This window comes from Gadus macrocephalus, chromosome 7 (assembly GCF_031168955.1).
Source record: "Gadus macrocephalus chromosome 7, ASM3116895v1".
NCBI lineage: Eukaryota > Metazoa > Chordata > Actinopteri > Gadiformes > Gadidae > Gadus > Gadus macrocephalus.
In genome coordinates, this window is record NC_082388.1 from 8041390 (window position 1) to 8066341 (window position 24952).

At 48.8% G+C, this 24952-nt stretch overlaps 1 protein-coding gene across 1 annotated transcript; it reads right to left on the minus strand.

Annotated features, from left to right (window-relative positions):
• Positions 1 to 532: 532 nt before the first annotated feature.
• On the minus strand, positions 533 to 23606 carry LOC132461308 (cytochrome P450 2K4-like). The gene is made up of 9 exons (XM_060056359.1): positions 23233 to 23606; positions 14616 to 14778; positions 14297 to 14446; positions 14057 to 14217; positions 13692 to 13871; positions 10296 to 10437; positions 6541 to 6725; positions 913 to 1054; positions 533 to 800 (listed from the first exon to the last, which is right to left on the minus strand). Exons 1-9 carry the CDS (start codon positions 23437 to 23439, stop codon positions 613 to 615), a joined length of 1518 nt encoding a protein of 505 aa, XP_059912342.1. The 5' UTR covers positions 23440 to 23606; the 3' UTR covers positions 533 to 612.
• Between the last annotated feature and the right edge of the window lie 1346 nt (positions 23607 to 24952).

Here is a 24952-nt window from a genome sequence, read left to right on the forward strand (position 1 = left end):
TTGGAGTAGCCTATGACTTTGAATGAGAAAACAGTATTAATACAGTATGTTTGAGGGTGGTTTGGAAATATGCAGGATATGAAGTGTATTCACTAGCCTATAATATATTTCCATCTTCTGGCTGAAATATCACATTGCATGCATTCATATTGTAGACATACATTTTGTAAAAATCTTCTCTACAACATTCACAGCTGTTTTCGCAAACTATTTTCGGTCATTATTTTCCTACAATGGTCGAAGTAACCATTTTTGGTTAAAACATCTTCTATGTTGAAATGAATTGATGATATATTTATGCTAAAATAACACTTTTGGTCTTTGGATAACGTAAAGTGGTCATGACTTTGGTTTCAAAACAACAAAACCCCAATATATGTGGGCTGGACATATGTTTTACAGTCAAGTTTTACTGTGTTGGTGGTTTGGATAAAAAGAAGTGTGTGCTTATTTCTGGAGGTGGTTTTATTTTTTATGTTACCTTAAGATTAATTACTACTTTACTACTATTATTTTACAATAACATATCCAATGAAGGTAAAGTCAAGTTTATTATCAACCTAATATACGGTTCAGCTACCCATGTTTGCTCAAATACATAGTAGCTGTTCTTCAGACAATGCTGACCGCACACAACTGATGGGGTGAAGGATTGAGGGTGAAGCCCACTGCTGGGGTCAGATCCAGCTCCTCCTCCGTCACCCCGGGTGGAGGAGTGAATCTGAAGCGTTGAAGGAGGGAGGTGAAGAAGAGGAAGAGCTCCATCCTGGCCAGACCCTCACCCAGACACGCCCGGCGACCTTGGAGACAATACAAGTGCAACACTTACATTTTTGTTAATTTTTGTATTCATCCAATTCATTTGAAAAGAAGAGTTGTAGTGTATTGTGAATATAAATGGGTAAATCCTACCAGCAGAAAAAGGCATGAATGCGTCTCTCTTCACAAATCTCCCTTGCTTGTCTAGGAAGTGTGCAGGGTTGAATGTGCTTGGGGTTTCCCATTCATTGTCATCATGAAGGACAGATGTCAGTAGTGGATACACAGTGGTCCCCTGGCAACACAGAGACAGCCGGTCATGAGTCAGCGCTGGACATCAGCTTAAAGTCTGCATAGAGTTAGTCCAGACTAGCTTCAAATATAAACTATTTTATAACGTTTTAAATTGATAAATACCTTTTCATTCAATTTAAGTTGAGTCTACAGGATTTATTCTCATGTAACAATAACAACTCTGTATTTGTTATTGATGACAATATCCGGCATTCATTTTTTTGGGCTTAATTTTTCAACCCTGAGCCGAGAAGAAACTACCTGAAAGGGAGTTTCTTTAACTTTCGCTTGATCACGGTCCGTTTGTTTTTGCGTCCAACCAAGTCAAGGAGTAGTCTCTCGTTTTCAGGATATTTCCCTGTTTATATAGCAATATCAAATATCCTTCAACCGAATTTTAGATAACACAAGGGTTCCAGTAACTTCAATTATATATAATTGAATATATCTATATATATATACTTCAATAAAATAAGTTGTAATAGTTATTCAAGTAAAATAAGCTCTGAATGCATCTTGTGTTAAAGGTTGCATCAGCGATTCTAGGCCGAAACATAAATGATCTCATTCATCTGATCTTTCCTCACGATTCGCTAGCTCCCCGCCCCATTAGCAGGGCGTTAAAAAAACGCATCTCTTCCTATGCTCCGAGATCGTACACAAAAACAAATGGTACTACCAACCACTCAAAACTAAAATAAATGGTATTCCAACCAATCACAGACAAGGGGTTGGTGTTGTGGGGTTTTGCGCTGCGTTCATGACAGTTCTATTTCATATAGGCTACGCTGTCTAGGGTTCGCCTTATGGGCTTGTTCCAACTATGCACCAATCAACGTGGGCACCGCCCCCGTTTCCAACGGCACGTGTATATAATGCGGCACAAACCGCCGCCCATCCTCCCTTTTCTTCAGTGATTTGTACTGATCAACGAAAACGAAGATGTGACTATATACACCGCCCCCGTTTCCAACGGCACGTGTATATAATGCGGCACAAACCGCCGCCCATCCTCCCTTTTCTTCAGTGATTTGTACTGATCAACGAAAACGAAGATGTGAATAAGATTACTGGTGGCAGCGGCGTGGGCGGGCCACGGATCAACGGCCCTTTTCAGGGCCACTGGAGAGCACCCCTGTAAGAGCTGGCGGGCCCTTTTCAGGGCCTCAGTGAGCCTCCTGTCCCGCTTCCCTGGCGCCGGGTGACGGGCACCGTTCGTGTTTCAGGAGCCTCGGCGCTGAACACGCTGCAGCTGCCTTGGCTGCCCCCGCCTCCTGTGCTGCCTGGCGCACGCTGCCTGAAGAGGGGCTCCGCTCCAGGCACCTCTTTTTCTCCCCGTCAGTGGATCTCGCAGAGGCCATTGACATCTTCGGGGCCAGAGTTCCGGACGCCCAGGACGCCGACTAGCACTTCGAGGTTGACCTCGTCGCCTCCTTGGACGACGTCTTTCCTGGTTCTGCGTCCGAGTTCTCCCGCTCCGGGGCTTCCACCGAATCCACTATCGTCCCCGAGTGAGAGACCGCGCCGGATGGCCGATCTCTTCGGCGAGATCATGGGTGAGGCGGCGGCCATCAAGGGCAGCCCTATTTCAGCCCCGCCACTCGCCCCCATGTCGGATGACATGCAGGGTGAGTGTTTTCGCAGCCTTCCTCCCGGCGGGCTACCCAGTGCCCCCTGTTCCCACCGGGTCAGCACCTTTTCACCGCTGCGGGTGGGGACCCCTCTTCTCTGATGGCCCCGGTGAGGGCCTTCACTGACTTCACCAACCTGGAAGGGTGGGCTGATACTCAGACGAGGTCCCCCTCGCCTGGAGCCTTCCCCGGCAGCGCTTCTCTGTCCGGGCGCCGGATGGCGTCCTAACGAGAAGCCGCTGCCCCCCGACTGCCTCCAGAAGCAGTTTGCTGGCCTGACGGACAGGGTGTTCGTCTGTGCCTCGCAGTCTGTGCCTCGCAGTCTGCGGCGGCGGTCAACAACATCACCCTATTCTCCTCTGCCCTGGTCTCCTTATCGGCTTATGGCCCGGAGGAGGCCGCGAGATGGCTGACGGTTTCCCGCTTCTCCAGCGCCATCCTTCAGCTGCCTGAAGGATGGCGCAGCAGCCACAACCGCAGCCGGGGAGAGCAGCACCGCGGGGCCAGAAGTTCCGCAAACTTGCTCCCACTTTTTCCCACGAGTACCATTGCCTGCCATTCGGCTACTCCCTGGCCCCGCGCACCTTCTCGAAGTGTGTGGAGACGGCATTGGGACGGCGTTGGGACCGCTTAGGCGTCAGGGAAAGAGTTTTCTTTTCTACCTCGATGACCTACTTATTCTGAGCAACTCAGAGGAAGCTGCGAGAAGGGACACCATGACGGTGATAAACCATATCTCTTCCCTGGGTTTTGCCATCACCTGGGAGAAGAGCTTCCCGCTCCCTGGCCGGCAGATAGTCTACTTGGGGCTTTGCCTAGTCTCAGCCGCCATGACAGCAATGCTCTCGCCACCTCGGCGAGACGCCATCCTGTTGGCGCTCTCCCGCTTTCGCGTTCTCAGAAACGTGACCGCGCTGTCCACCATGCGTCTGTTAAGGCTGATGGCAGCCGTCTATCCCGTGTTTCCCCTTGGTCTGCTCTTTATGCGCAGACTTTATTGGACCCCGTGCGACACAAGCTCAGGGTGCTTCTCCTACCCCGTTCAGTGTCACCAGACCTGGAATATTGGGGAAACCCCCCCGCCCTTCTCAAGGCGTTCCCCTGGGCAGAGTGACGTCCTACGTAGTGGTCTTCACGGACGCCTCGTTGATGGGTTGGGGAGGAACGTGCCTCTCTCACTCGGTGGGAGGCGAGTGGCGCACGCCCCCTACAGTCCAAATAAATGTGCTGGAACTCGTCGCTGTGAGGAAAGGGCTGTTGCATTTCTTTCACCTGGTGGGTGGCCGCCACGTTCTGATCAGGACAGACAGTATGTCGTGGGCGGCGTACATAAACAAACACGGGGGAGTGCGCTCCTCTCTGCTCCCCACCAAAAGGCGGTCGAGCTCTGGCTCATCAGTATCTCCTCAGTCTGAGAGCCCTGCATATCGCGGGCGCCCAGAACTTCGGGGCGTACCTCATGTCTCGCGGCGGTCCCCGCCGCGACAAGTGCATCCCGACATTGTCAGACTGATCTGGAAGAGGTTCGGGGCGGCTCAGGTGGACCTGTTCACGTGCAGGGAGAACACACACTGCAGGTGGTGGTTCTCTCTCAACCCGCAGGATCTTCCCCGATTGGGGGTGGATGCGTTGGCGCACACACCTTGGCCGCAGGTACTCTTGTATGCGTTTCCTCCACTCCAGCTGATCCTTCCTCTTCTGGAACGGGTCAGACAGGAGAGATTGTCCCTGATTATAGTAGCTCCGGAGAACCGCTCAGCTCTGTGGTTTCCAGAGCTGGCGGCGCTCTCACCGGATGCGCTTTCACAGGCCCATGGGACGGTGCACCACCCGCCCGATGTATCGGGACGGTTGTTGGTCTGGCTCCTGAGAGGTTGATCCTGCAGGGCAAAGGTTTGCCTGAAGCGGTTATCAACACTATCCAGGGTGCTCGTGCTTGCTTTTCTACAGCACTTATTGGAGAAGGGTTCGGCTTTTTACACTATCAAGGTCTATGCGGCAGCTGTTTCGGCTGGCCATGCGGGCTGTGATGTTGGACCAATCTTCAGCCATCCACTTGTCAAGAGGTTCTTGCGTGAGGCTAAACGGGTTAGGCCTGTTTCGCGCGTGCTTACACCACGCGGGTTGTCCAGGGACCCTTTCGATCCTCTGTGTCAAGCCCCTTTGGATGCCCTGTCCTTTAAAACGGCGCTATTATTGGCTTTGGTTTCTGCCAAGCGGGCCTGTGAGCTGACCGCTCTGTCTGTCAGCCCGAGCTGCCAGTTGCTTAAAGAGGACAGCTCCTTTGCGCTGCTCAGACCTAATCCTGCGTTCCTCCCTAAGAACATTAATAGTTCTTTCTGGTCGAGAGGTATTGTGCTTAAGGCTTTTCCCCCCCCCGCCTCATTCTAGTGAGGCAGAGGCGGAGTTGCATCTCCTGTGCCCTGTGCGGGCGCTGGCTATGTACGTGAAACGCTCGGCCGCGTTCCGATCCACACAACAGTTGTTTGTGTGTTATAGCGACGCTAGCAGGGGCCGCGCTCTCTCTAAACAGCGGTTTTCTCGCTGGATATTTGAGGGTGTTTGCTTAGCCTACGCTCGGCAAGGCTTAGCGCCACCATTGGGCGTTAAAGCTCACTTGACACGGGGCGTGGCCGCTTCAACGGCTCTACTCAGAGGCGTTCCGGTGGAAGACATTTGCGCGGCTGCATCTTGGTCTTCCCCCAGCCCCTTTGTCCGTTTCTACATGTTAGACATGTCCAGGGGCTCACTCGGCAACTCTGTGTTGAAGTCCGGTGCCCCTTCTACGGCTTAAGAATGAAGGCATGTTCTTTTTAGCGGCTTCGTTAAAATTCCTCTCGCCGGGTGGAGAGTTGGACTTGACTGCCAGTATTTCTCTCCCGCCGTTTTTCAAATGAAAAGCGGAGTAGAGGGGTTCCTATTGGCTCGCCGATTGACGAGTTGGTTTTGTCTGCCAGTATGGCACTCCCGCCGTTTTTTAAATAAGAAACGGACGAGAGAAGCTCCTTATTGGATAGTCGAACTCCGTAGCTCCGCCCCGGTGGTAGCGGACCTAATGGAAACTGTATTACTCTGGTTTTTTCCCTTCACTTTTCATGGATTCCATGAAGGACGGATTGGAAAAAAGTGAGTCTTTGCAGACTCACTTTTTTCTCTTGATCATCGCCTTGCTTGATCTAGGAGGAATTCGTTTTTTATTAAGCTGTTGTGTTTTGCACATCCTCTGTGCAAAACACAACAGACTCTTTTTTGAGTCTTATGTGCCCTGGTGACTTAAGTTTTCTTGACTGGGGTCCAGCAGGAGTACATTGATTGGGCTCCGCTCGCAGCTTCACCTTAGCCCATAAGGCGAAGCCTAGACGGCGTAGCCTACATGAAATAGAACGATTTTTATGATATTATAACTCTAGTTCTATGATTGTAGGCGTAGCCGTCTAGTTTAGGGTTGCTGAAAATGCTAAAAGAATAGAGGATGGGCGGAGGTTTGTGCCGCTTTATATACACGGTGCCGTGGGAAATGTGGGCGGTGCCCACGTTGATTGGTGCATAGTTGGAATTTTTCAGTGGGCGCGATCACACGCACGGGACAAGCCCATAAGGCGAAGCCTAGACGGCTACGCCTACGCCTACAATCATAGAGCTAGAAGTATGATATCATAACTATAGTTTTTACTGGATGCACTTAACACGGAAGGGCGGGGCGATCTGGCTCTTTTTGTTTGGGATCTTGCTTCAAATACCAACAGAAGTGACGTCACTCAACATCGCTGATACAACCTATAAGATTAAGAATCATCTCCGCCTTTTTTCTGTAAAAATAGAATGGTCAAGCCCAATTTATTGAGTTTAGTCTGACCTTTCTGATGAAGAATCCCTGCAAGGTGACATCTTGCGTTGTGACATGAGGAAGGGCCACAGGGAGAATGCTAGCCAGTCTCTGGGTCTCATGGATGACGGCATCAGTGAAGGGCAGCTTCTTCCTGTCCTCGACCCTGACCTGACGACTCCCTGTCTCCCTTCTCAGCTCCTCCTGGACCTGAGCTAGGGGATGTGCACAAAGGAAACCATACATCATTTTTGTCGCTCAGTCTTCAACAGCTATTAGTTATAACTAATAGTAATAGTAATTAGTATATAGAATGCAACTATGAAAATCTGATTATTGAAAGAGTTTAACCTTTCAACTAATGACTTTTAAACTGAATTCACAATTCTATTCCAGCACACGCACGACCTCCGTAGCAGAGCCGTACCGTATCTGGTGCACATTGACCTTTAAGGTGCTGCCACACCTGAGCTGTTTGGTTCATTTTAATCTAACCCTGGAGCTTTCCCCCTGATATTATGGCTTGTTTGGGGTGGATGTGAAGGCTCAATCAAATGCTGTTGTGGACCAAACAAAATCTTGTCCACCTTAGCTTCAATTGTGACGATAATGAGTTAACCTTAACATATATTTGACCTGAGAAATAGAATGATGTCATTGAATATAGAGAGATAACGGCTTCACCACATACCCTACAACCAGCTCTGATCTAGACATGAGATAAGGAGCTCCTGTCAGGGGACTAAGGAGATGTAATAAATTACACATGGAATTCCCCTTGGAACAGGGCCCTTATGGTGTGTTTGAGATGCCTCGTACACCACCCGCATGAGTTGCTCTTGTGATGTTATTTCCTGGCTTGCAGCACTTACAGAGTTCCGATTTGTCTTTGTGAGTCATTGGCTAGTCATTGTTAATGATAGTTACTAGCCTATTTAGCAAACCAGCTCAAAAACAAACAACACAACTTTACATTGTATTGCACTCACAGCAAGACCGTGCAATGCATAAATTGGTGACCGGATTAATGCAGCAATGTAATCAAGTGTGTTAAAGCATTTGAAATCTACATAAAAATGACAAACGTGGTACGAATAAAATTTCTTTGTCGCACCGTACAGTCAACCTACTGAAACTCGCTAGACCAGGGGTGCCCAACCTTTTTTGACCCAAGATCTACTTTTCAAGTAGCCAACCTCCCGAGATCTACCAGCCCGGGCGTGAACCTACGGACTTCAGTGGGGTTTTTATTCCATCAGCGCGCGGCACCTTCTCAACAATAATCAATAATCTTCCTCCCACTCAGGGTGAAAATGATAGGTCTTAGCTCGTTTCCCCTCAGCCATGCCAACGTTTAGGAGTGCGTAACTACTGTTGACGGCTTTCAACTGCTGTTGACAGCGCATGCGCTACCGCGCGTATATGTCCCGCGCAAATTGTATTTTTAAAAAAAAAAAACTTTTTTTTTCTTCTTCACCCCTCGAGTTGGGATCTGTCGGCGGTCTACTGGTAGACCGCGATCGACTGGTTGGGCACCCCTGCGCTAGACTCTCATGGCGCATTTCCACTGCAGGGTGCGGAACGGATCGGATCGCAAAGGTGCGGGTCGGATCGCGTTTCCACCGCCAAAAGTGGGCGTGACCCGGACTTTGCCGTACCCGTTCCGACCCCATTCTAGGGACTCCTCCGTTGCGGTACCCAAAACGAGACCAGACGCCTGAAAGGGTACCCTGGAATTCTAGCTACACCCCCCCTCCGTTGATTGGTCAACAGAATCGTCACTTCTGGGTGACGCGGGGATAAAAACAAACAAACAGTAGCCTCAAGGTATTATTCTTTACAATTAACATGTCGCGTAAAAAGCTTGCTTGGGCGAACAAGGAGGTGGAGACGTTCGTCTGCATTCTTGCGGAGGAAGACGTTGTTTACGATGTTTACGTAGCTGCCGCGGCGATTGACATCCGGCCTACCACCAAGGGTACTGTCGGCAGTGGAAACGCGACCTCGGAACTGAGCTGGGCTATACTGCCCCCTCCCTACCGCCCCTTTGCGATCCGATCCGTTCCGCACCCTGCAGTGGAAACGCGGCATCAGAATCCCGAGTGGGACCGACCAAAAGGGGGCGTGCCTCTGTGTAATGCTGCAAGAAAGCTGGGGGATTTCCCACTTTGCTTTGTTGGTTTACGAGGCATGTCAAACATGTGGGCAAAATATTACTCATAAGGCATTTTTACCCTGCCACGCCTGTACTGTCGCTGCTTGGCACACCCTGCAATTTGACTGTCTTGCCTGTGTTAAACCGAGGGGGTATAATCCTCCTTCGTCACAGAACAGGCTTTCTTGGGCCCCGTCCACACGAAGCCGATTTCATGGCGAAACCGCAAAGGTCTTGTACGGTTCGGCCTTCCGTCCACACGAAGCCGGCGAATCCGCTGACCGAAACCGCAAACTTCTGAAACCACCCTCGGAGGTGGTTTCAAATCTATCCGGTTTCGTTTTGGTTTCGTGTGGACGCCTGAAACCGACTGAAACCGCAAACCATGACATCATCGCCCCACCCCTCGACCTCCTAGCCAATGGCTCTTAAGCCCGCGGAGTCTCAGAAATCACAACAAAAAAGATGATGGCGGACTACAAGCTTGTAATCGTTCTGCAGCATATCATGTCCCTTGTTGGGTTGCTAAGCCATTATTTATTGAGAATCTAGTTCGCCATCGTAGAAGAGCTGTTTGTTTGTGTTGTTAGTGGTTCGGGGGGCAGCCTTTATGCGCATGCTCGCCTCTTCTTCTTCTGGATTTGTGTACCAGAAGCAGCGCCCCTTATGGGCCTGGAATGTTTACTACAGCGTTTCTACAGATCTATCCGGTTTCGCTTGGCTTCGTCTTTACGGAGATACTTCGAAACCGGATAGATCGAAACCGTAACGGTTTCGCCCGTTTCGGCTTCGTGTGGACGGGGCCTCAGTTCATTGGAGTAGGCAGGGCTACGCACGGAGAGTAGACCTCTTTAGAATAATCTGCATTCTCCAAATGTTTTTTTGTATTTTCTATTCAAGCAGCTCACATGAAAGAATGAGTGGATGACATCTCAGAATAAGCTACTATTTGCAAGTGCAAAAACACCAACATATTCTTTATTTTGCTGACCACTTGTTTTTTAACCCGACGAAAGCCTCGTTAGGAAAGTTCCTCTGCTGCTTTCTCGTACATGAATTCCATGATGGTGAGCAGCTCGCAGATTTCAACGTCTTTCAAGTTTGAAGAACTCGTGGTGATGTTGTCTGTTGTCTTGACGACCAGTTAACCTGCTCTCTCTTAGCTGTCTACTGCTTTTAAACGAAAAACTCCTGTCTGTGGGTCGCACATTTTTTGTCCTCTAACCGAGTCCCGCCCCTGGAACCGGGAACCGTCTATTCACATTTACATGAAAATGAAACCCCCAATATCTGTAGGGTTCGAGAGGGTAAATTGGGGTGCGAAATCAAGCCGGTATATTACCTCGTCAGTGTAAACTGGCGGACCATGCCAGGAAAAGTCAGTGTGAGCGCTAACCAAACCAAAAAACGTTACAAAGTATCAACTGCACTGTGAATGCGCCCTGAGTTAGCCCACAAACTGATTTATTTTAAATTAAATCATTTTCAATTTTGAAGGGGTGATATCAACGTGCACAGACCTAAATACCGCTGGATGTGATTGGATAGACCTACAAAATCAGAGTAACGCAACATGTGACACATTCTCCCATTGGGCACTCCTCTGTACAGGGATGAATGTCTTTCTTACATTGAATTTGTGGATACTTGGCCATGAGAAGCAGAGCCCATCTCAGGGTGGTTCCTGTGGTATCCGTTCCAGCAGCAAAAAGGTTGCTCACTACTTTTAACAGATTCTCCTCATGGTAGAGAGAGTCTGTTACACAGGAGTCCTGTGTTCAAGTAGAAAACAAACACCTGATGAAACTCTCATGTTTTACATTGTGGCTCAAAATAACATAGTGCCCTGTAGCACCCCTGCTGGGGTACAGGCCGTCGACAAGGGACCTCCAGAGTTCACGGTCACTGGCGTTCTTTTCTATCTGCGACCAGGTGCCTCCCAGTCTCTTGGTGTCTGCATGGAGGTCCCGGCGCCAGGTGTTTTTAGGACGTCCTCTGCTTCTCTTCCCTTGAGGGTTCCAGGTCAGAGCCTGTCTGGTGGTGTTTGACACTGGTTTGCGTAATGTGTGCCCGATCCATCTCCATCTTCTTCGTCCAATTTCGTCTGCTGCTGGGGGTTGTTTTGTTCTTGTCCACAGATCGTTGTTGCTGATCTTGTTCGGCCAGTAGATTTTCAGGATTCTTCTGAGACATTTGTTTATGAAGGTTTGCACTTTATTTAATTAGATGTGGAAAATTAAAAATCCCAAAAAAATCCAAAATTGGACATCGGATCGAGTCCAAATTCTACACACATGTTGGTGCTAACCTTAATGACGTTCGATAAAAATCTCGGAAATTTCGCCATTAGGGGGCGCAATAAACAAGGAAATTGTATATCTTCTACAAAATTTCGCCGCGAAAACGCTACACTGACTTCTCGCTACTCCTACCACAGTCAAATCCTTTGTATCCACAGGTTCAGGGTAGCGTTTTGAACACATGCTTCGCGTTGTGCCGGCGAAATGCACATTTCTTGTCGCGTTGTGCCGGCGAAATGCACACTTCTTGGACCCCTGCATAACTGCTTGCAGTTCTAGTTTATTTTGATCTTATTGATTCTCAATGTCTCTGCCCCATAGAGCAGGACGGATTTTACGTTGGAGTTAAAGATTCTGATTTTAGTCGTTTCCCGTATCTCTCTAGAGTTCCAGATGTTCTTGAGAAGTAGAAATTATGTCCTTGCCTTACCTGTCCTAGCTTTTACATCTGCATCTGTACCCCCCTGACTGCTGATGATACTCCCTAAGTTGGTGAAGGACTCTACCTCTTCTAACATGGTGTCACCAAGGGTGATCGGTTCCGTAGTAGTTGTATTTATCCTTATGTTTTTTGTTTTTCCCTCATGGATGTTAAGTCCTACTTGTGAGGAAGTCTCTATGAGTGTATTGATCTTGTCTTGCATCTGGTGGTAGCTATGTGACAGTAGTGCCAGGTCATCTGCGAAATCTAAGTCATCCAGTTGTGTCCATAATGTCCATCGGATTCCGTTCTTCCTTTGTTCTGTTGTTGTTCTCATGATCCAGTCAATGGCTAGTAAAAACAGGAATGGGGATAGAAGACAACCCTGTCTGACCCCAGTCTTGATCTGGAACTGTTCTGAGAGCTGTCCATCATGTATCACTCTACAGGTCATTCCAGAATAGCTGTTTTCAATGATGTTCACTAGCTTAGTGGGCACTCCATGGTGTCTCAATAACTTCCATGCGGTCTCTCTATGTACACTGTTGAATGCCTTCTCGTAGTCTACAAAGTTGACATAGAGTGGGGAGTTCCACTCTAGTGACTGCTCTATGATAATGCGAAGAGTGGCAATCTGGTCGACACAGGACCTATTCTTTCTAAATCCTGCTTGCTCGTCCCTCAGTTGGTGGTCAACTGCATCCTTCATTCTGTCCAGGATGACTCTATTTAGCACTTTGCCTGGCACAGAGAGTAGGGTGATCCCTCTAGAGTTGTTGCAGTATCCCAGGTCTCCTTTCTTTGGGAGCTTGTTAATAAGGCCCTCTTTCCAGTCAGATGGTATCTCTTCTTCTTCCCAGATCCTTTTGAAGAGTGGATGCAGCAGGCTCACCGTGATACCAACGTCTGCCTTTAGGGCTTCTGCCGGGATGTTATCTGGCCCAGTTGCTTTCCCACTCTTCAGCTGCTGTATCGCTTTCCTGATCTCCTCTCTGCTGGGTATGTCACAGCTGATGGGGATGTCGGTCTGTGCTGGTTGGATATCTGGTGGGTTTACTGGTGGGGGTCTATTTAGCAGCTCCTCAAAGTGTTCTGCCCATCTGTGTAGTTGTCCGTCCTTTGTTTTAATGCTGTTTCCCTCTTTATCCCTGACCGGTCTTTGTGGCCTGCTGTATTTGCCCGACAGCTTTCTGGTGGTGTCATACAACTGTTTCATGTTTCCATTTCATGCTGCTTCCTCTGCTTCTTCGGCTAGGTTGTCGATGTATTTCCGCTTGTCCGCCTTAATGCTCCTCTTAACCATTCTATTGATATTAGTATACTCTTCTTGTGCCTTTGCCTTGGATGCTCTTGTACGACTGTTTGTCACTAGTGCTTTCTTCTCTTTTCTTGTTTGGATCCTTTGTTGGGTTTCTGTAGATATCCACTCCTTTTGCTGGAATTTCCTGTAGCCAACCACTTCTTGGCATGTGGATATTAGTGCGTCTTTAATATGTTGCCACTGACTGTCGATGCTGTTTTCGTCTTCAAGTAGGTCCTGGAGAACTTCAAATTTGTTTGATAGTTTCAGTCTGAATTTCCCTTGTTTTTCTGCGTCCCTCAATAGGCTCACGTTGTATTTCTGTCTGTTAGCTGTTGTCTCCGTCTTGTTCTTCTTGAGCTTGAGTTTCAGTCTAGCAGTTAACCAATGATGGTCAGATGCTACATCTGCCCCCCTTTTAACTCCTGTAGTGATCTTCTGAACTTCTTGCTTATGCAGATGTGATCTATTTGGTTCTCTGTTGTGTGGTCTGGTGATACCCATGTTGCTTTGTGTATCCTCTTATGTGGGAAGATGCTGCCTCCAATAACAAGCTTGTTCAGTGCGCAGATATCCATGAACTTCTCTCAGTTTTCACTTGCTTCTCCAAGTCCATGTGTTCCCATCACCTCTTCATATCCGATGTTTATTTTTCCTACCTTTGTATTAAAGTCACCCATGAGGACGGTGGTATCTTTCTCTGGATATTCGTCCAGGATGTTCTGAAGCCTGTCGTAGAACTCCTCTTTTTCTTCTTCTTCACTGGTGTTCGTTGGTGCGTAGCATTGGATGACATTCATCTTTATCTTCTCCTTTGTTGTTCTGAACGATGCTGTGATGATCCTTGGTCCATGGGCCTCCCATTCTATCAGTGCTTTCTGTGCGGCTCTTGATAGCATGAGAGCTCTCCACTCATTAATCTTTTCTGGCCTGATTGTGTCAAAATAAATATAGGATTGTTTTATTTTTACATGAGCGAGACTTGTATGGAAAACTTTTTTTTACCTCATCCTTCTGTTTACGGATCTGAAATGAATCGATGAGACATCTGCACATCTCTGGGTTCAAGGAGGTTTTCAGTTGATCGATTAAGTCCCTGAAATGATTGACCTGAACTTCAACATTGTTCTTGAGGAGTTTAACAGTCTTGATCCATTTTCCCATCCAGGGAAATATGTTGTACAACTGTCAACACAAGTTGGAAAAAAAGAAAAAGAAAATGTTTCACTGACAAAGTGAACAATAAACACATTTAACACATGAACAACATGCATCAATATTAAACATCACGATCCAAATGGCCAATTTAGTTTTCGTCAGTGAAGTCTTCACTGAATTTCATATTTGTTTGTTCATTATTAAATGCTTACCTGTATTGGTGCGGTTCCAATAATGCGTACATTCTCATTTGTTCTATTCACCATTCCTTTAAACTGTGGGTCACTGTATTCAAATCGGCTGCCATACACAATAAATGAGATTATATTGGAAGCAGCATGGTTCATCGGTTGTGTTGTGTCAAATGGCTGACCTGTAAAGTTAGATTATGAAAATTTTATGGGACATTGTGAGGTAAAAAGGGCATGATACATTGAGTTAATAATACCTACCTTTGTGCTTCTCAAACACCTCTATCAAATACTGGCATTCTTCTAGGATTTTCTCCTCTGCTGTTTTCTTGCCCATCCCATAATCTCTGAGGTTAGACAGGGCAAAGCGCCTCATCTCTTTCCAATTATCTCCATTTGAAAACAAAATGCCTGTGAAACACAGTGAACAGTCGACTATTCTTTGCATTCAATATTAAAGTTAAGTGCATTTGCTGTTTGCTTAAAATAATCACTCATAATAAGCCTTTTAAGAAGTAGGGCCTTTTTAAAATTAAGTTTAAGGGTTACAGTGTATTTAAATTACAGTGTTGTGTGTTACCATGTTGTTGGTTTATGTCATCAGCAACACGGGAAACGTATCTGCCTCCAAATTCTTCGGCATGGTCCACCAGAGCCTGTTTGACTGTTTTGTACCCGGCCAGGACAACCGCTTTCTCAGGTCCAAAATAAACTGTGAACACCGATCCATATTTCTTGGAGAACTGTAGTTGTAGTAAATAGAAAGTAAAAATAAAATATAGTAAACAACCCATGAACACAACCATAAAATGGAACCTGAACCAAAAGCTGCATGAAAATGTCAGAACTAAAAGATTCAAATCATTCTATAATTTCCTATCTTTTAAACACAGTGACATTGAGTCATTATTATTGTTGGCTAAATTAGCCTCTTTGGCAAACAAGCTTGAAAACAAACCAAAATGTATTGTGGTGATCAGAAAAGTACACTGTAAAAACGAAAACTTAAAATTGTTGGTCTCATTATGATTTCTGAGTAAAATGAATATAAAACATTAAGTATTCATGTCAACTGTGCAATGCAATTTAGTCCAACCAACAATGTTGAGTTTTGGGTCAAGAGTTGGGCTCACTGTAGTCTCTTTGTTAGCAAGACACACGGGTTTAAGGTTTAAGTCAGACTCTGTCTGAGGCTGGGCCAACTACGGTGCACATGCGCATTTCGACACAACCCCCCGGGGAGTCTGGGTATTCGTGATGCCGGTTGGGAAAAAGGGGTTTATTGCCTTTTGTCAATTTGTTTCTGTTAGGTTAAGTTGGGTTAACGGGTTTGGGGTCTTTATTGTTTGTGTGTTGTTTATTGTGCGTAGTGTTGCCGCCACCGTTACCGAGACTTGCATGTCCGTTGGTTGGTTGTGCGGTGCGCTGTGTGTTGCGGGTGTGTGTTAAATAAAGGTAGCTCTCGGGATCGTGCGGTGTATGAGGCACGAGAGTTGCGTCACCGTTTAACCTGGGCTCCCGTCTCGTGCAGAACAAGTTTGACCATAATGTCGAACTTCTTCTATTTCATGTAGGCTACGCCGTCTAGGCTTCGCCTTATGGGCTTGTCCCGTGCGCGTGTCTGCGCGCGCTGAAAATTCAAACTATGCACCTATCAGCGTGGGCACCGCCCACATTTCCCACGGTATCGTGTCTATATAACGCGGTGTATACCGTCGCTCATCCTCCCTTTTCTTTCAGCACTTGTGCTTATCAGCGAGAAATTGAGAACTACAATTAAGAAGATGAGAACTTCAACACGGATCTCCCAAGCCGGTGGCAGCGGCTCGGGCGAGGCCGCGGACAAACGGCCCTTTTCAGGGCCACCTGAGAGCGCTCCTAGAGCTAGGTCCTTTTCAGGACTCCTATGCGCCTCCTGTCCCGCCTCCCTGGCACCGGGTGACGGGCACTTGGCGTGCTTTTGGTGCCTCGGCGCCGACCACGCCGCGGCTGCTATGGCGGCCCCCGTCTCCTGTGTCGCATGCCGGAAGCTGCCTGAAGAGGGGATCCTCTCCAGGCATCTCTTCTTTTCCCCTGCGGTGGAAATGGCTGACGCCATCGACCTGTTCGGACCTGACGTCGACGGTGGCATCATCGACGCCTCCCTGGACGACGTCTTCGGCGACTCGGCGTCCGGTTTTTCCCGCTCTCGGGTTACAACCGCCACCGTCATACAACACGAGGGTCCGCGCCGGATGACCGATTTCTTCCGGGAGATCATGGGTGAGGCGGCGGCCATCTAAGGGATTCCCATGCCGGTCCCGCCTCTCGCCCCCGTATCTGACGATATGCAGGGCGAGTGCTTTCGCACCCCATATTTTTCCCGGCGGGTTACCCAGTGCCCCTTGTTCCCGCCTTTGCAGCACTTGTTTATTGCTGCCGGTGAGGACCCTTCGACCCTGAAGGCTCTGGTAAGATCCTACACGGATTTCACCAACGTGGAGGGGTGGGCCGATACTCAGGCGAGGGGGATCCCTCGCCTGGAGCCTCCCCTGGCAGCGCTTCTCTGTCCGGGCGCCGGGCTCCTTAACGAAAAGCCGCTGCCCCCCGACCGCCTCCAGAAGCAGATTGTCGGCCTAACGGACAGGGTGTTCGTTTGTGCCTCTCAATCCGCGGCGGCGGTCAACAACATCGCCCTGCTCTCCTCTGCCATGATCCCCTTGTCGGCTGACAGGGAGGCCTACGGCCCGGAGGAAGCCGCGAGATGGCTGGCGGTTTCCCGCTTTTCCAGCGCCATCCTCCAGCTATGCCAGCCGATAGCCGTTTCGGCCGGCCAGCATATGGCGTGGGCTACCATGATTCAAAGGGTCATATGGCTCTCCCACACTGCGGTGCCGGAACGAGAGCGGGCCTGCCTCGTCCAGGGTCCACTAGCGCCGGATGGCCTATTTGGTCCCAGGTTCTACGAGGTGCTCGCGCACCAGCAGTCAGTCCGTGAGAATCGTTCCCGGTTCGGGACGATTGTCACGGGCTCCTCCCGCCAGCAGGCTGAGAGGAAGCGCGGTCTAGGCCGGTCCCAGCGTTCCATGGGACCGCCTCCGACTCCAGCCCCGGTGCAGCAGCCGCAGCCGCCGCGCACGGGGAGAGCAGCAGCGCCACGGACCGGGAAGTTCCGGACGCTTGCTCCTACTTTTTCTTTCCCTATTAAAGAAAAGAGTAAAGACCGTTCGGCCGAACGGCAGTACATGGTACCTAAAGAGCGATATTCCCCAGGCCACCTGCGTCCTACGCTTGTGGTGCGCTCCTCCATGTTGCCTATTTCGCCCTCTCAGCCCGGTGGCTGTAGGGTGACGGTCGGACGGCGTGTTCACATAGCCTCTGGTTCACCTGCTTCTAAGAAGCGGCGTCCCTTGGAGCCTCATGGACGGATCAGAGACTCGTTGCACGAGCCCGTGGATACGGCCGCTTGTACCGGTCTCCTGGTTCCCCACATTATAGGTGAGGAGATGGGTCCGCGTGCTGTGGCTACAGCCTGCGGACAGCGCATGCGCACAGGTGCTGCGGCCGGACGGCTCGCTCCCTGTTCAGCGGGCACGAGCGCGACGTCTAGACAGCTCATTGTTTTTACAGCTGCTAGTTCTGGTACGTCTCCTACGTTTGCTGAGCCTCCTCCCTTTCGTGGGAAGCCCCCCTTGGTTCACACGCAGTGTGGAGGCGGTAGGGGCAGAGGAATACGGGTTATTCCTGGACGGTCTTCCTCAGCTGTCGGCTCGCCCTCTCTCCAACCGCTATGCGTGTTGGCAAGAGCGGTGTGCGTTCTGCCATCGTGGTTGGACACCACGTTGAGATGGGGCCATCCCATACAGTTCAAGCGTCGTCCCCCACCCTTTATGGGGTTGGTGGAGACCACGCTACGGGACCCGGCTGCGAGCACGGCTCTGGCAGCAGAGGTGGCACGTCTCTTGGTAAAGGGGGCCATCACTGTCGTTCCCCCCCACGAGTCTCACCTAGGTTTTTATTCCCGCTACTTCCTGGTTTCCAAGAAGTCAGGGGAAATGAGACCTATTCTGGATCTTCGCGTGTTCAACAGATTCGTTGCCACGAGGAAGTTCAGAATGCTCACGGTCGGAGCATTGTTCCGGTGTGTGAGAGAGGGCGATTGGTTCACATCCCTGGATCTCAAGGATGCTTACTTCCATGTCCCTGTTCGGCAGGCGCACAGGAAGTTTCTCCGCTTTGCCTTTATGGGGATGGCGTACGAGTACCAGTGTCTGCCGTTCGGCTATTCCCTGGCTCCGCGCACCTTCTCGAAGTGTGTGGAGACGGCGTTGGAACCGCTCAGACGTCAGGGAAAGAGGATTCTCTTCTACCTAGACGATCTGCTTATTCTGAGCAACTCAGAAGAGACCGCGAGAAGGGACACCATGTTGGTGATAAACCATCTCTCCTTCCTGGGTTTTGCCATCAACTGGGAGAAGAGCTCCCCGCTCCCCAGCCGGCAGACAGTCTACTTGGGGCTTTGCCTAGACTCAGCCACCATGACTGCGATGCTTTCGCCTCCTCGGCGAGACGCCATCCTGTCGGCGCTCTCCCGCCATCCTGTCGGCGCTCTCACTGTCCACCATGCGCCTGTTGGGGCTGATGGCAGCTGCCCACCCCGTGGTCCCCCTGGGTCTGCTTTTTATGCGCAGACTCCAGCGGTGGTTTGCTCTCCAACGGTTGGACCCCAGGCGACACAAGCTCAGGGTGCTCCTCGTTCCCCGTTCGGTGTCGCCAGACCTGGAATATTGGAAACGACCCTCCGCCCTTCTCAAGGGTGTTCCCCTGGGCAGGGTGGCGTCCTACGTAGTGGTCTTCCCGGACGCCTCGTTGACGGGTTGGGGAGGAACGTGCCTCTCTCACTCGGTCGGAGACGAGTGGCGCACGCCCCCTACAGCACACATAAATGTGTTGGAGCTCGACGCTGTGAGGAAAGTGCTGTTGCATTTCTTTCACCTGGTGCGCGGCCGCCACGTTCTGATCAGGACAGACAGCGTGTCGGCGGCGGCGTACATCAACAGACAGGGGGGAGTCCGCTCCCCTGCTCTCCACCGAAAGGCGGTCGAGCTCTGGCTTTGGGCTCATCAGTATCTCCGCAGTCTGAGAGCCCTGCATATCGCGGGCGCCCAGAACTTTGGGGCGGACCTCATGTCTCGAGGCGGTCCCCGCCGAGACGAGTGGCGGTTACATCCCGACATTGTCAGACTGATCTGGCAGAGGTTCGGGACAGCGCAGGTGGACCTCTTCGCGTCCCGGGAGAACACGCACTGCAGATGGTGGTTCTCCCTCAGCCCTCGGGATCTTCCCCCGTTGGGGGTAGATGCGTTGGCACACACACCTTGGCCGCGGGCTCTCTTGTATGCGTTTCCCCCGCTCCAGCTGATCCTTCCTCTTCTGGAACGGGTCAGACAGGAGAGACTGTCCCTGATATTAGTGGCCCCGGAGAACCGTTCAGCTCTTTGGTTTCCAGAGCTGGCCGCGCTCTCGCGGTCGGCGCCTTGGCCAGTACCATTCAGGCCGGATGCGCTTTCACAGGCCCACGGGACGGTGCACCACCCGCCCGATGTCTCGGGACGGCTGTTGGTTTGGCTCCTGAGAGGTTGATCCTGCAGGGCAAAGGTTTGCCTGAGACGGTTATCAACACTATTCAGAGTGCTTGTGCGCCTTCTACTTCTTCCCTCTATGCGGCGAAGTGGTGCGCCTTCTCTAATTGGTGTGAGACGAACCACGCTGTCCCATCTCAATGCGAGGTGGGAAGCGTGCTTTCGTTTCTGCAAAACTTATTGGAAAAAGGTTTGGCCTTCTCCACTATCAAGGTCTATGCGGCAGCCGTTTCGGCTGGCCATGCAGGCTGTGATGGTGGACCGATCTTCAGCCATCCACTGGTCAAGAGATTCTTGCGTGGGGCTAGACGGGTTAGGCCTATTTCACGCGTGCTTACACCACGCTGGGATCTCCCCACCGTGTTGCGCGGATTGTCCAGGGATCCTTTCGAGCCTCTCTCTCAGGCCCCTTTGGATGCCCTGTCATTTAAGACGGCGCTCTTGTTGGCCTTGGTTTCTGCCAAGCGGGCCGGTGAGCTAACCGCTCTGTCTGTCAGCCCGAGTTGCTTGTTGCTAAACGAGGACAGCTCCTTCGCGTTGCTCAGACCTAATCCTGCGTTCCTCCCGAAGAACATTAATAGTTATTTTCGGTCGAGGGATATTGTGCTTAAGGCTTTTCACCCCCCGCCTCATTCTAGTGAGGCGGAGGCGGAGTTGCATCTCCTGTGCCCGGTTCGGGCGTTGGCTATGTACGTGAATCGCTCGGCAGCGTTCCGCTCCACACAACAGTTGTTTGTGTGTTATAGCGACACTAGCAGGGGCCGCGCTCTCTCTAAGCAGCGGTTTTCTCGCTGGGTATGTGAGGGTGTTTGCTTAGCCTACTCTCGGCAGGGCTTTGCGCCACCGTTGGGCGTTAAAGCTCACTCCACACGGAGCGTGGCCGCTTCAACGGCTCTACTCAAGGGCGTTTCGGTGGAAGACATCTGCGCGGCTGCGTCTTGGTCTTCCCCCGGCCCCTTTGTCCGTTTTTACATGTTAGACATGTCCAGGGGCTCACTCGGCAACTCTGTGCTAGAGTCCGGGACCCCTTTTACGGCTTAAGAATATAGACATGTTCTTTAAAGCGTCGTGGTTGGATTTCCTCTCGCCGGCTGGCGAGTTGGACTTAATTACCAGTCTTACTCTCCCACCTTTTTTCAAATGAAAAACAGGCTAGGGGGTTTTCTATTGGCTCGCCAATTGTCTGGTGGTTTTGTTTACCAGTGTGGCACTCCCGCCGTTTTCTTCAAATAAGAAACGGCCGAGAGAGTCCCATTATTGGAGAGCCAAATTCCGTAGCTCCGCCCCCGGTGGTAGCGGACCTAATGGAAACCTAGTTGCTCTGGTTTTTCTTTTCCTTTCATGGGTTCCATGAAGCACGGAATAGAGCCGGAGTCTTTACAGACTCACTTTTTTCTCCTTTGATCATTGCCTTGCTTGATCTAGGAGGAATTAGTTTTTTATAAAGCTGTTGTGTTTTACACTTCCTTGGCTTTTTGAGTCTTAATGTGTTCTGGTGACTTAGGTCTTTTTGACTGGGGTCCAGCAGGAGTACATTGATCGGGCTCCGCTCGGAGCTTCACCTTAGCCCATAAGGCGAAGTCTAGACGGCGTAGCCTACATGAAATAGAACGATAGTTATATTATTATAACTCTAGTTCTATGATTGTAGGCGTAGCCGTCTAGTTTCCCACCTGTTGTACCCTCCAATTGCTGAAAGAAAAGCTTGGAGGATGAGCGACGGTATACACCGCGTTATATAGACACGATACCGTGGGAAATGTGGGCGGTGCCCACGCTGATAGGTGCATAGTTTGAATTTTCAGCGCGCGCAGGCGCGCGCACGGGACAAGCCCATAAGGCGAAGCCTAGACGGCTACGCCTACAATCATAGAACTAGAGTTATAATAACATAACTATCGTTCTACACTTTGGTTTGCTGCATTCAGACAGCCATTCTCTGCTGCTGAACTAGCTACATGTTGCTTGTTCTATCGCTGTCTGGCATTCAGAAATGTAAAATGGAAGTTTCAAATTATTAATTTTAATAAAGTGTTTTAAAACTTAAAACTTGTTTTGCATTCTTTGAAATGTTTTTTTTTTTTAAATAATATTAACCTTAATTTGAAATATTAAGTTAACACCCCTGACTTAATTTTTTGAGTTTGTAAAATATAAAAATCTTAGTTGGTATAACTCTAACTTTCAAGTTTGTCTAAAGAAGAAAATTACCTTTTTGATCGGCTCAAAACTCAAAAATTGATTGCAGTAAGTTGCCTTGCAATTTTGAGTTTGCTCAACTTTTTGATTTTTACAGTGTAGAGACATCAATAGTGTTCGGTCACTTAATTGCTTTAAGCACAATAAGAGTCACAATAATTAATCCACACAGAAAATAAAATGTATTAAATTAATTCAAACAAATTTAACCTAGCATTTCCCCCTACTCAAGCCCCCCTCCCTCGTGCACCAAATAATATCAGCAACACTATTGAACTGAACAATTGTTAAAATATGTTTTATATTTTGACTATTTTTGTAATGTTTGATTTCGGGATTAACAAGTCCCCTTCTGTTAATTTTTTTTTAATATGAAACTATCTGGAACTCTGCAAAGTATAGGCTTACTTATTTGTTGTATTTTTATGCATACTCAACTTAATAGTTATTTTTCTGTTTGATTATCATGTTAAGGAAGACTTCTGATATCTACAGAAAAGTATTAGGGGCACATGACAATATTTTGAGTTCAGAGTCTGAAGTGAGAATTCTGACTTTAATCACAAAAGTATCTAGTCAGATCTAAGTATAAAGTCAGAACTCCTAAAAATAATCACTTGTAATTTATTTTATTGTTTAGAGTTTTATGTCAGAAATCGGATATTAAAGTCAGAATTCTGACATTAAACTCAAAACTCTTACTTTAATGTCAGAATTCTTAGGTTAAAGTCAGAACCCCAAAAATAATCACATGGCCCTAATCCTCTTCCATAGATATCCAATATACAATTAGTAGTGTAATACATTGAATGTGTAAATCACTTTTCGTTTGTACAATCTGAGACCGCATACACCTGGGTGCATGAACGTTTTTTAAAACAAAACCTACACAAAACAAGAAGACTGTCAAGGGGTGATCGGTTCGGTTGCTCGATGGCCGAATGGGCTGGAGGTTAAGCGGCCCATTGTTTCCACAGGGATTATAAAAGTGGCCCCCTATGAAAAGTAATGGCGGATCCCTGTCGATACGATAACAAATCCCTAATACAAAAATGTATTATTACTCTTCCTACTGGTTAATTAATCTCAAAATGTCCACCGCTGTGCGGTCTATAGATGTTTTGAAATTGTTCATCTAATATAGCAGTTTTCAACACAATAAATGACCAGGGGAGATGACCTACTGTCCCATGCTAGTAGCCTACTGTGTGTGCATCACACAGCCACCCAATAAGCATGCTCACTTGTGTTGTATAACATGCTATAACACGCCTGCATACATGTTAATATGCCCAGAGAGCCAGTCCGTGTATTCAGAAAGCGTAGCCTCTCAGTTTAAAGGGCTGCCTTGTTTTGTTCAACACCAACAGTACAAACCTCTATCAGGGTGTTGTGTGGCCTATTCAGATCCAACTGCAGCAGGTTTCCAAGAAGAGGAAGTCCTCTGGGTCCTGGAGGCTCCTTGTGGTGGACATGGAAACCCTGCCTGGAGGAGAGGAAATAGAGGAGTAGCAGCAGTAGAACTGTCCATATGAGGACACAACCAGGAGTCTGGACAAAGACCAGGCCTTCTAAAACAGGCATACTGCCTCCAAGCTTGACTGACTGGTTTGAGGCAATGGTTCCTGCTTGTGCTCACATTAACAGTAGTCTACAAAGTGGGCTGTCACCTCTATCACCTGACACCCGTCCCTTAAGGCTTAAGATGGTTAGGCTCCGGTTACCACTAAGAGGAGTGGGAACAGGGAGGTGCCTCAAACAAACACTTGTTTGTAATAAAATGCTCCAATGGCTCCAATGATTTGTTTTATGGCTCAGATTTTCGTTTAAAATGTAATTGAATGCTCGGTTACCTTGTGTTTATGTCTTGTCTTCTGAATATTTTTAAATCCAAATAACATAAATTTGATTTGTTAAACCAAACATATTTTGGTTTAACAACTATTACAAAGGAAGTCACCTTTAATTTTTAACATAACATGGCGTGTTGCTTGGAGACAACCAAAAGACAAATGGTTTTGATTGATAATTGTCTTTATCTTTGACCCCTGTCCTGATTTCATGTAGCAACTATTAGAAATCTCTTACCGCTACAGATTTAGTTCTGAGGTGTATAAGGGGGGGGATTTTAAGTGTTAAGTACAGGGCAATAAAAAATCCACAGCATTACAGACATAATTATTAAGCTAAAGGTTTTCTACTCAGTTAGTAAAAAGTATGTGGTCAGCTAATTCTGAATGCACGATTTTGATTGATGGGATTGAGGCTGAGACTTTTGGTTTCGGCAGAAACTGATTAAGAACAGCAGTTCACGCATGTAATCGACAACAAAGAAATTACAAAGGAATCAGGTGAACAGGAACACACAGCACACAATAGACACAAGAAAGGGGAGAGGAAACTAATGCTCTAACATATATATTGTAGCGGGCCAGTGGGTGTGGGGTTTCCAATCCACCAAGATATACAGATAAACCGACACAACACACAAAGCAGTTTGAAGGGGTGATTTATTTACAGGGTAAATAGCTTCACCAGGGTGGGGGAAAGGGGGATCCAAAGTACGTACTCCGTTATCTGTGTCCAGGGGTCGTCACCAAGAGGGTCCTCAAACAAGCGGTCCTCAAACAGCAGGTAATCAGGTAATCAATAAACTTCAAGCTCTCTCTCTTAGGCCGAGCCTCCAGGCAACACACAGATCCTGCCTGTAGCTTGCTAGCCCTAGCTCCGGCTTGTGGTAGCCTGATCTCCCTTTCAACTGCTAGCAATCCAGCTTAATGGCCTTCAGGCCGGCCTCATTAATTGGAGGAAGTCCATGTATGGCTTGGGGTGGAGCCAGCAGGTTGCCCAATGTCTCCCTTCAATCCCCACTCCCCTCACTCCTCCCTGGCGTCTGCCACACACCCTCCACCTCAGCTCTGACCGGGAGGGAGGGTCGGTCCAGCTCCCCAGAGCATCCCTCCTGGACCGGGCATCTGCTCTCCCAGGGGCTGCGTAGTCTCTGGTTGCGGCCTCGTCTCTTACGGCTGCGGCCTCGTCTCTTACGGCTGCGGCCTCGTCTCTTACGGCCGCGGCCTCGTCTCTTACGGCCTCGTCT

What these genes read in the sequence shown, in the direction of transcription:
- LOC132461308 (XM_060056359.1), bottom strand. Translation starts at nt 23,439, where the DNA reads ATGCCTGTTTTAGAAGGCCTGGTCTTTGTCCAGACTCCTGGTTGTGTC. An exon ending in GGTGTTTGAGAAGCACAAAG is followed by an intron (nt 14,218 to 14,296) that starts GTAGGTATTATT and finishes CTAACTTTACAG; the next exon opens with GTCAGCCATTTGACACAACA. An exon ending in CAAGTATCCACAAATTCAAT is followed by an intron (nt 6,726 to 10,295) that starts GTAAGAAAGACA and finishes CACATCCCCTAG; the next exon opens with CTCAGGTCCAGGAGGAGCTG.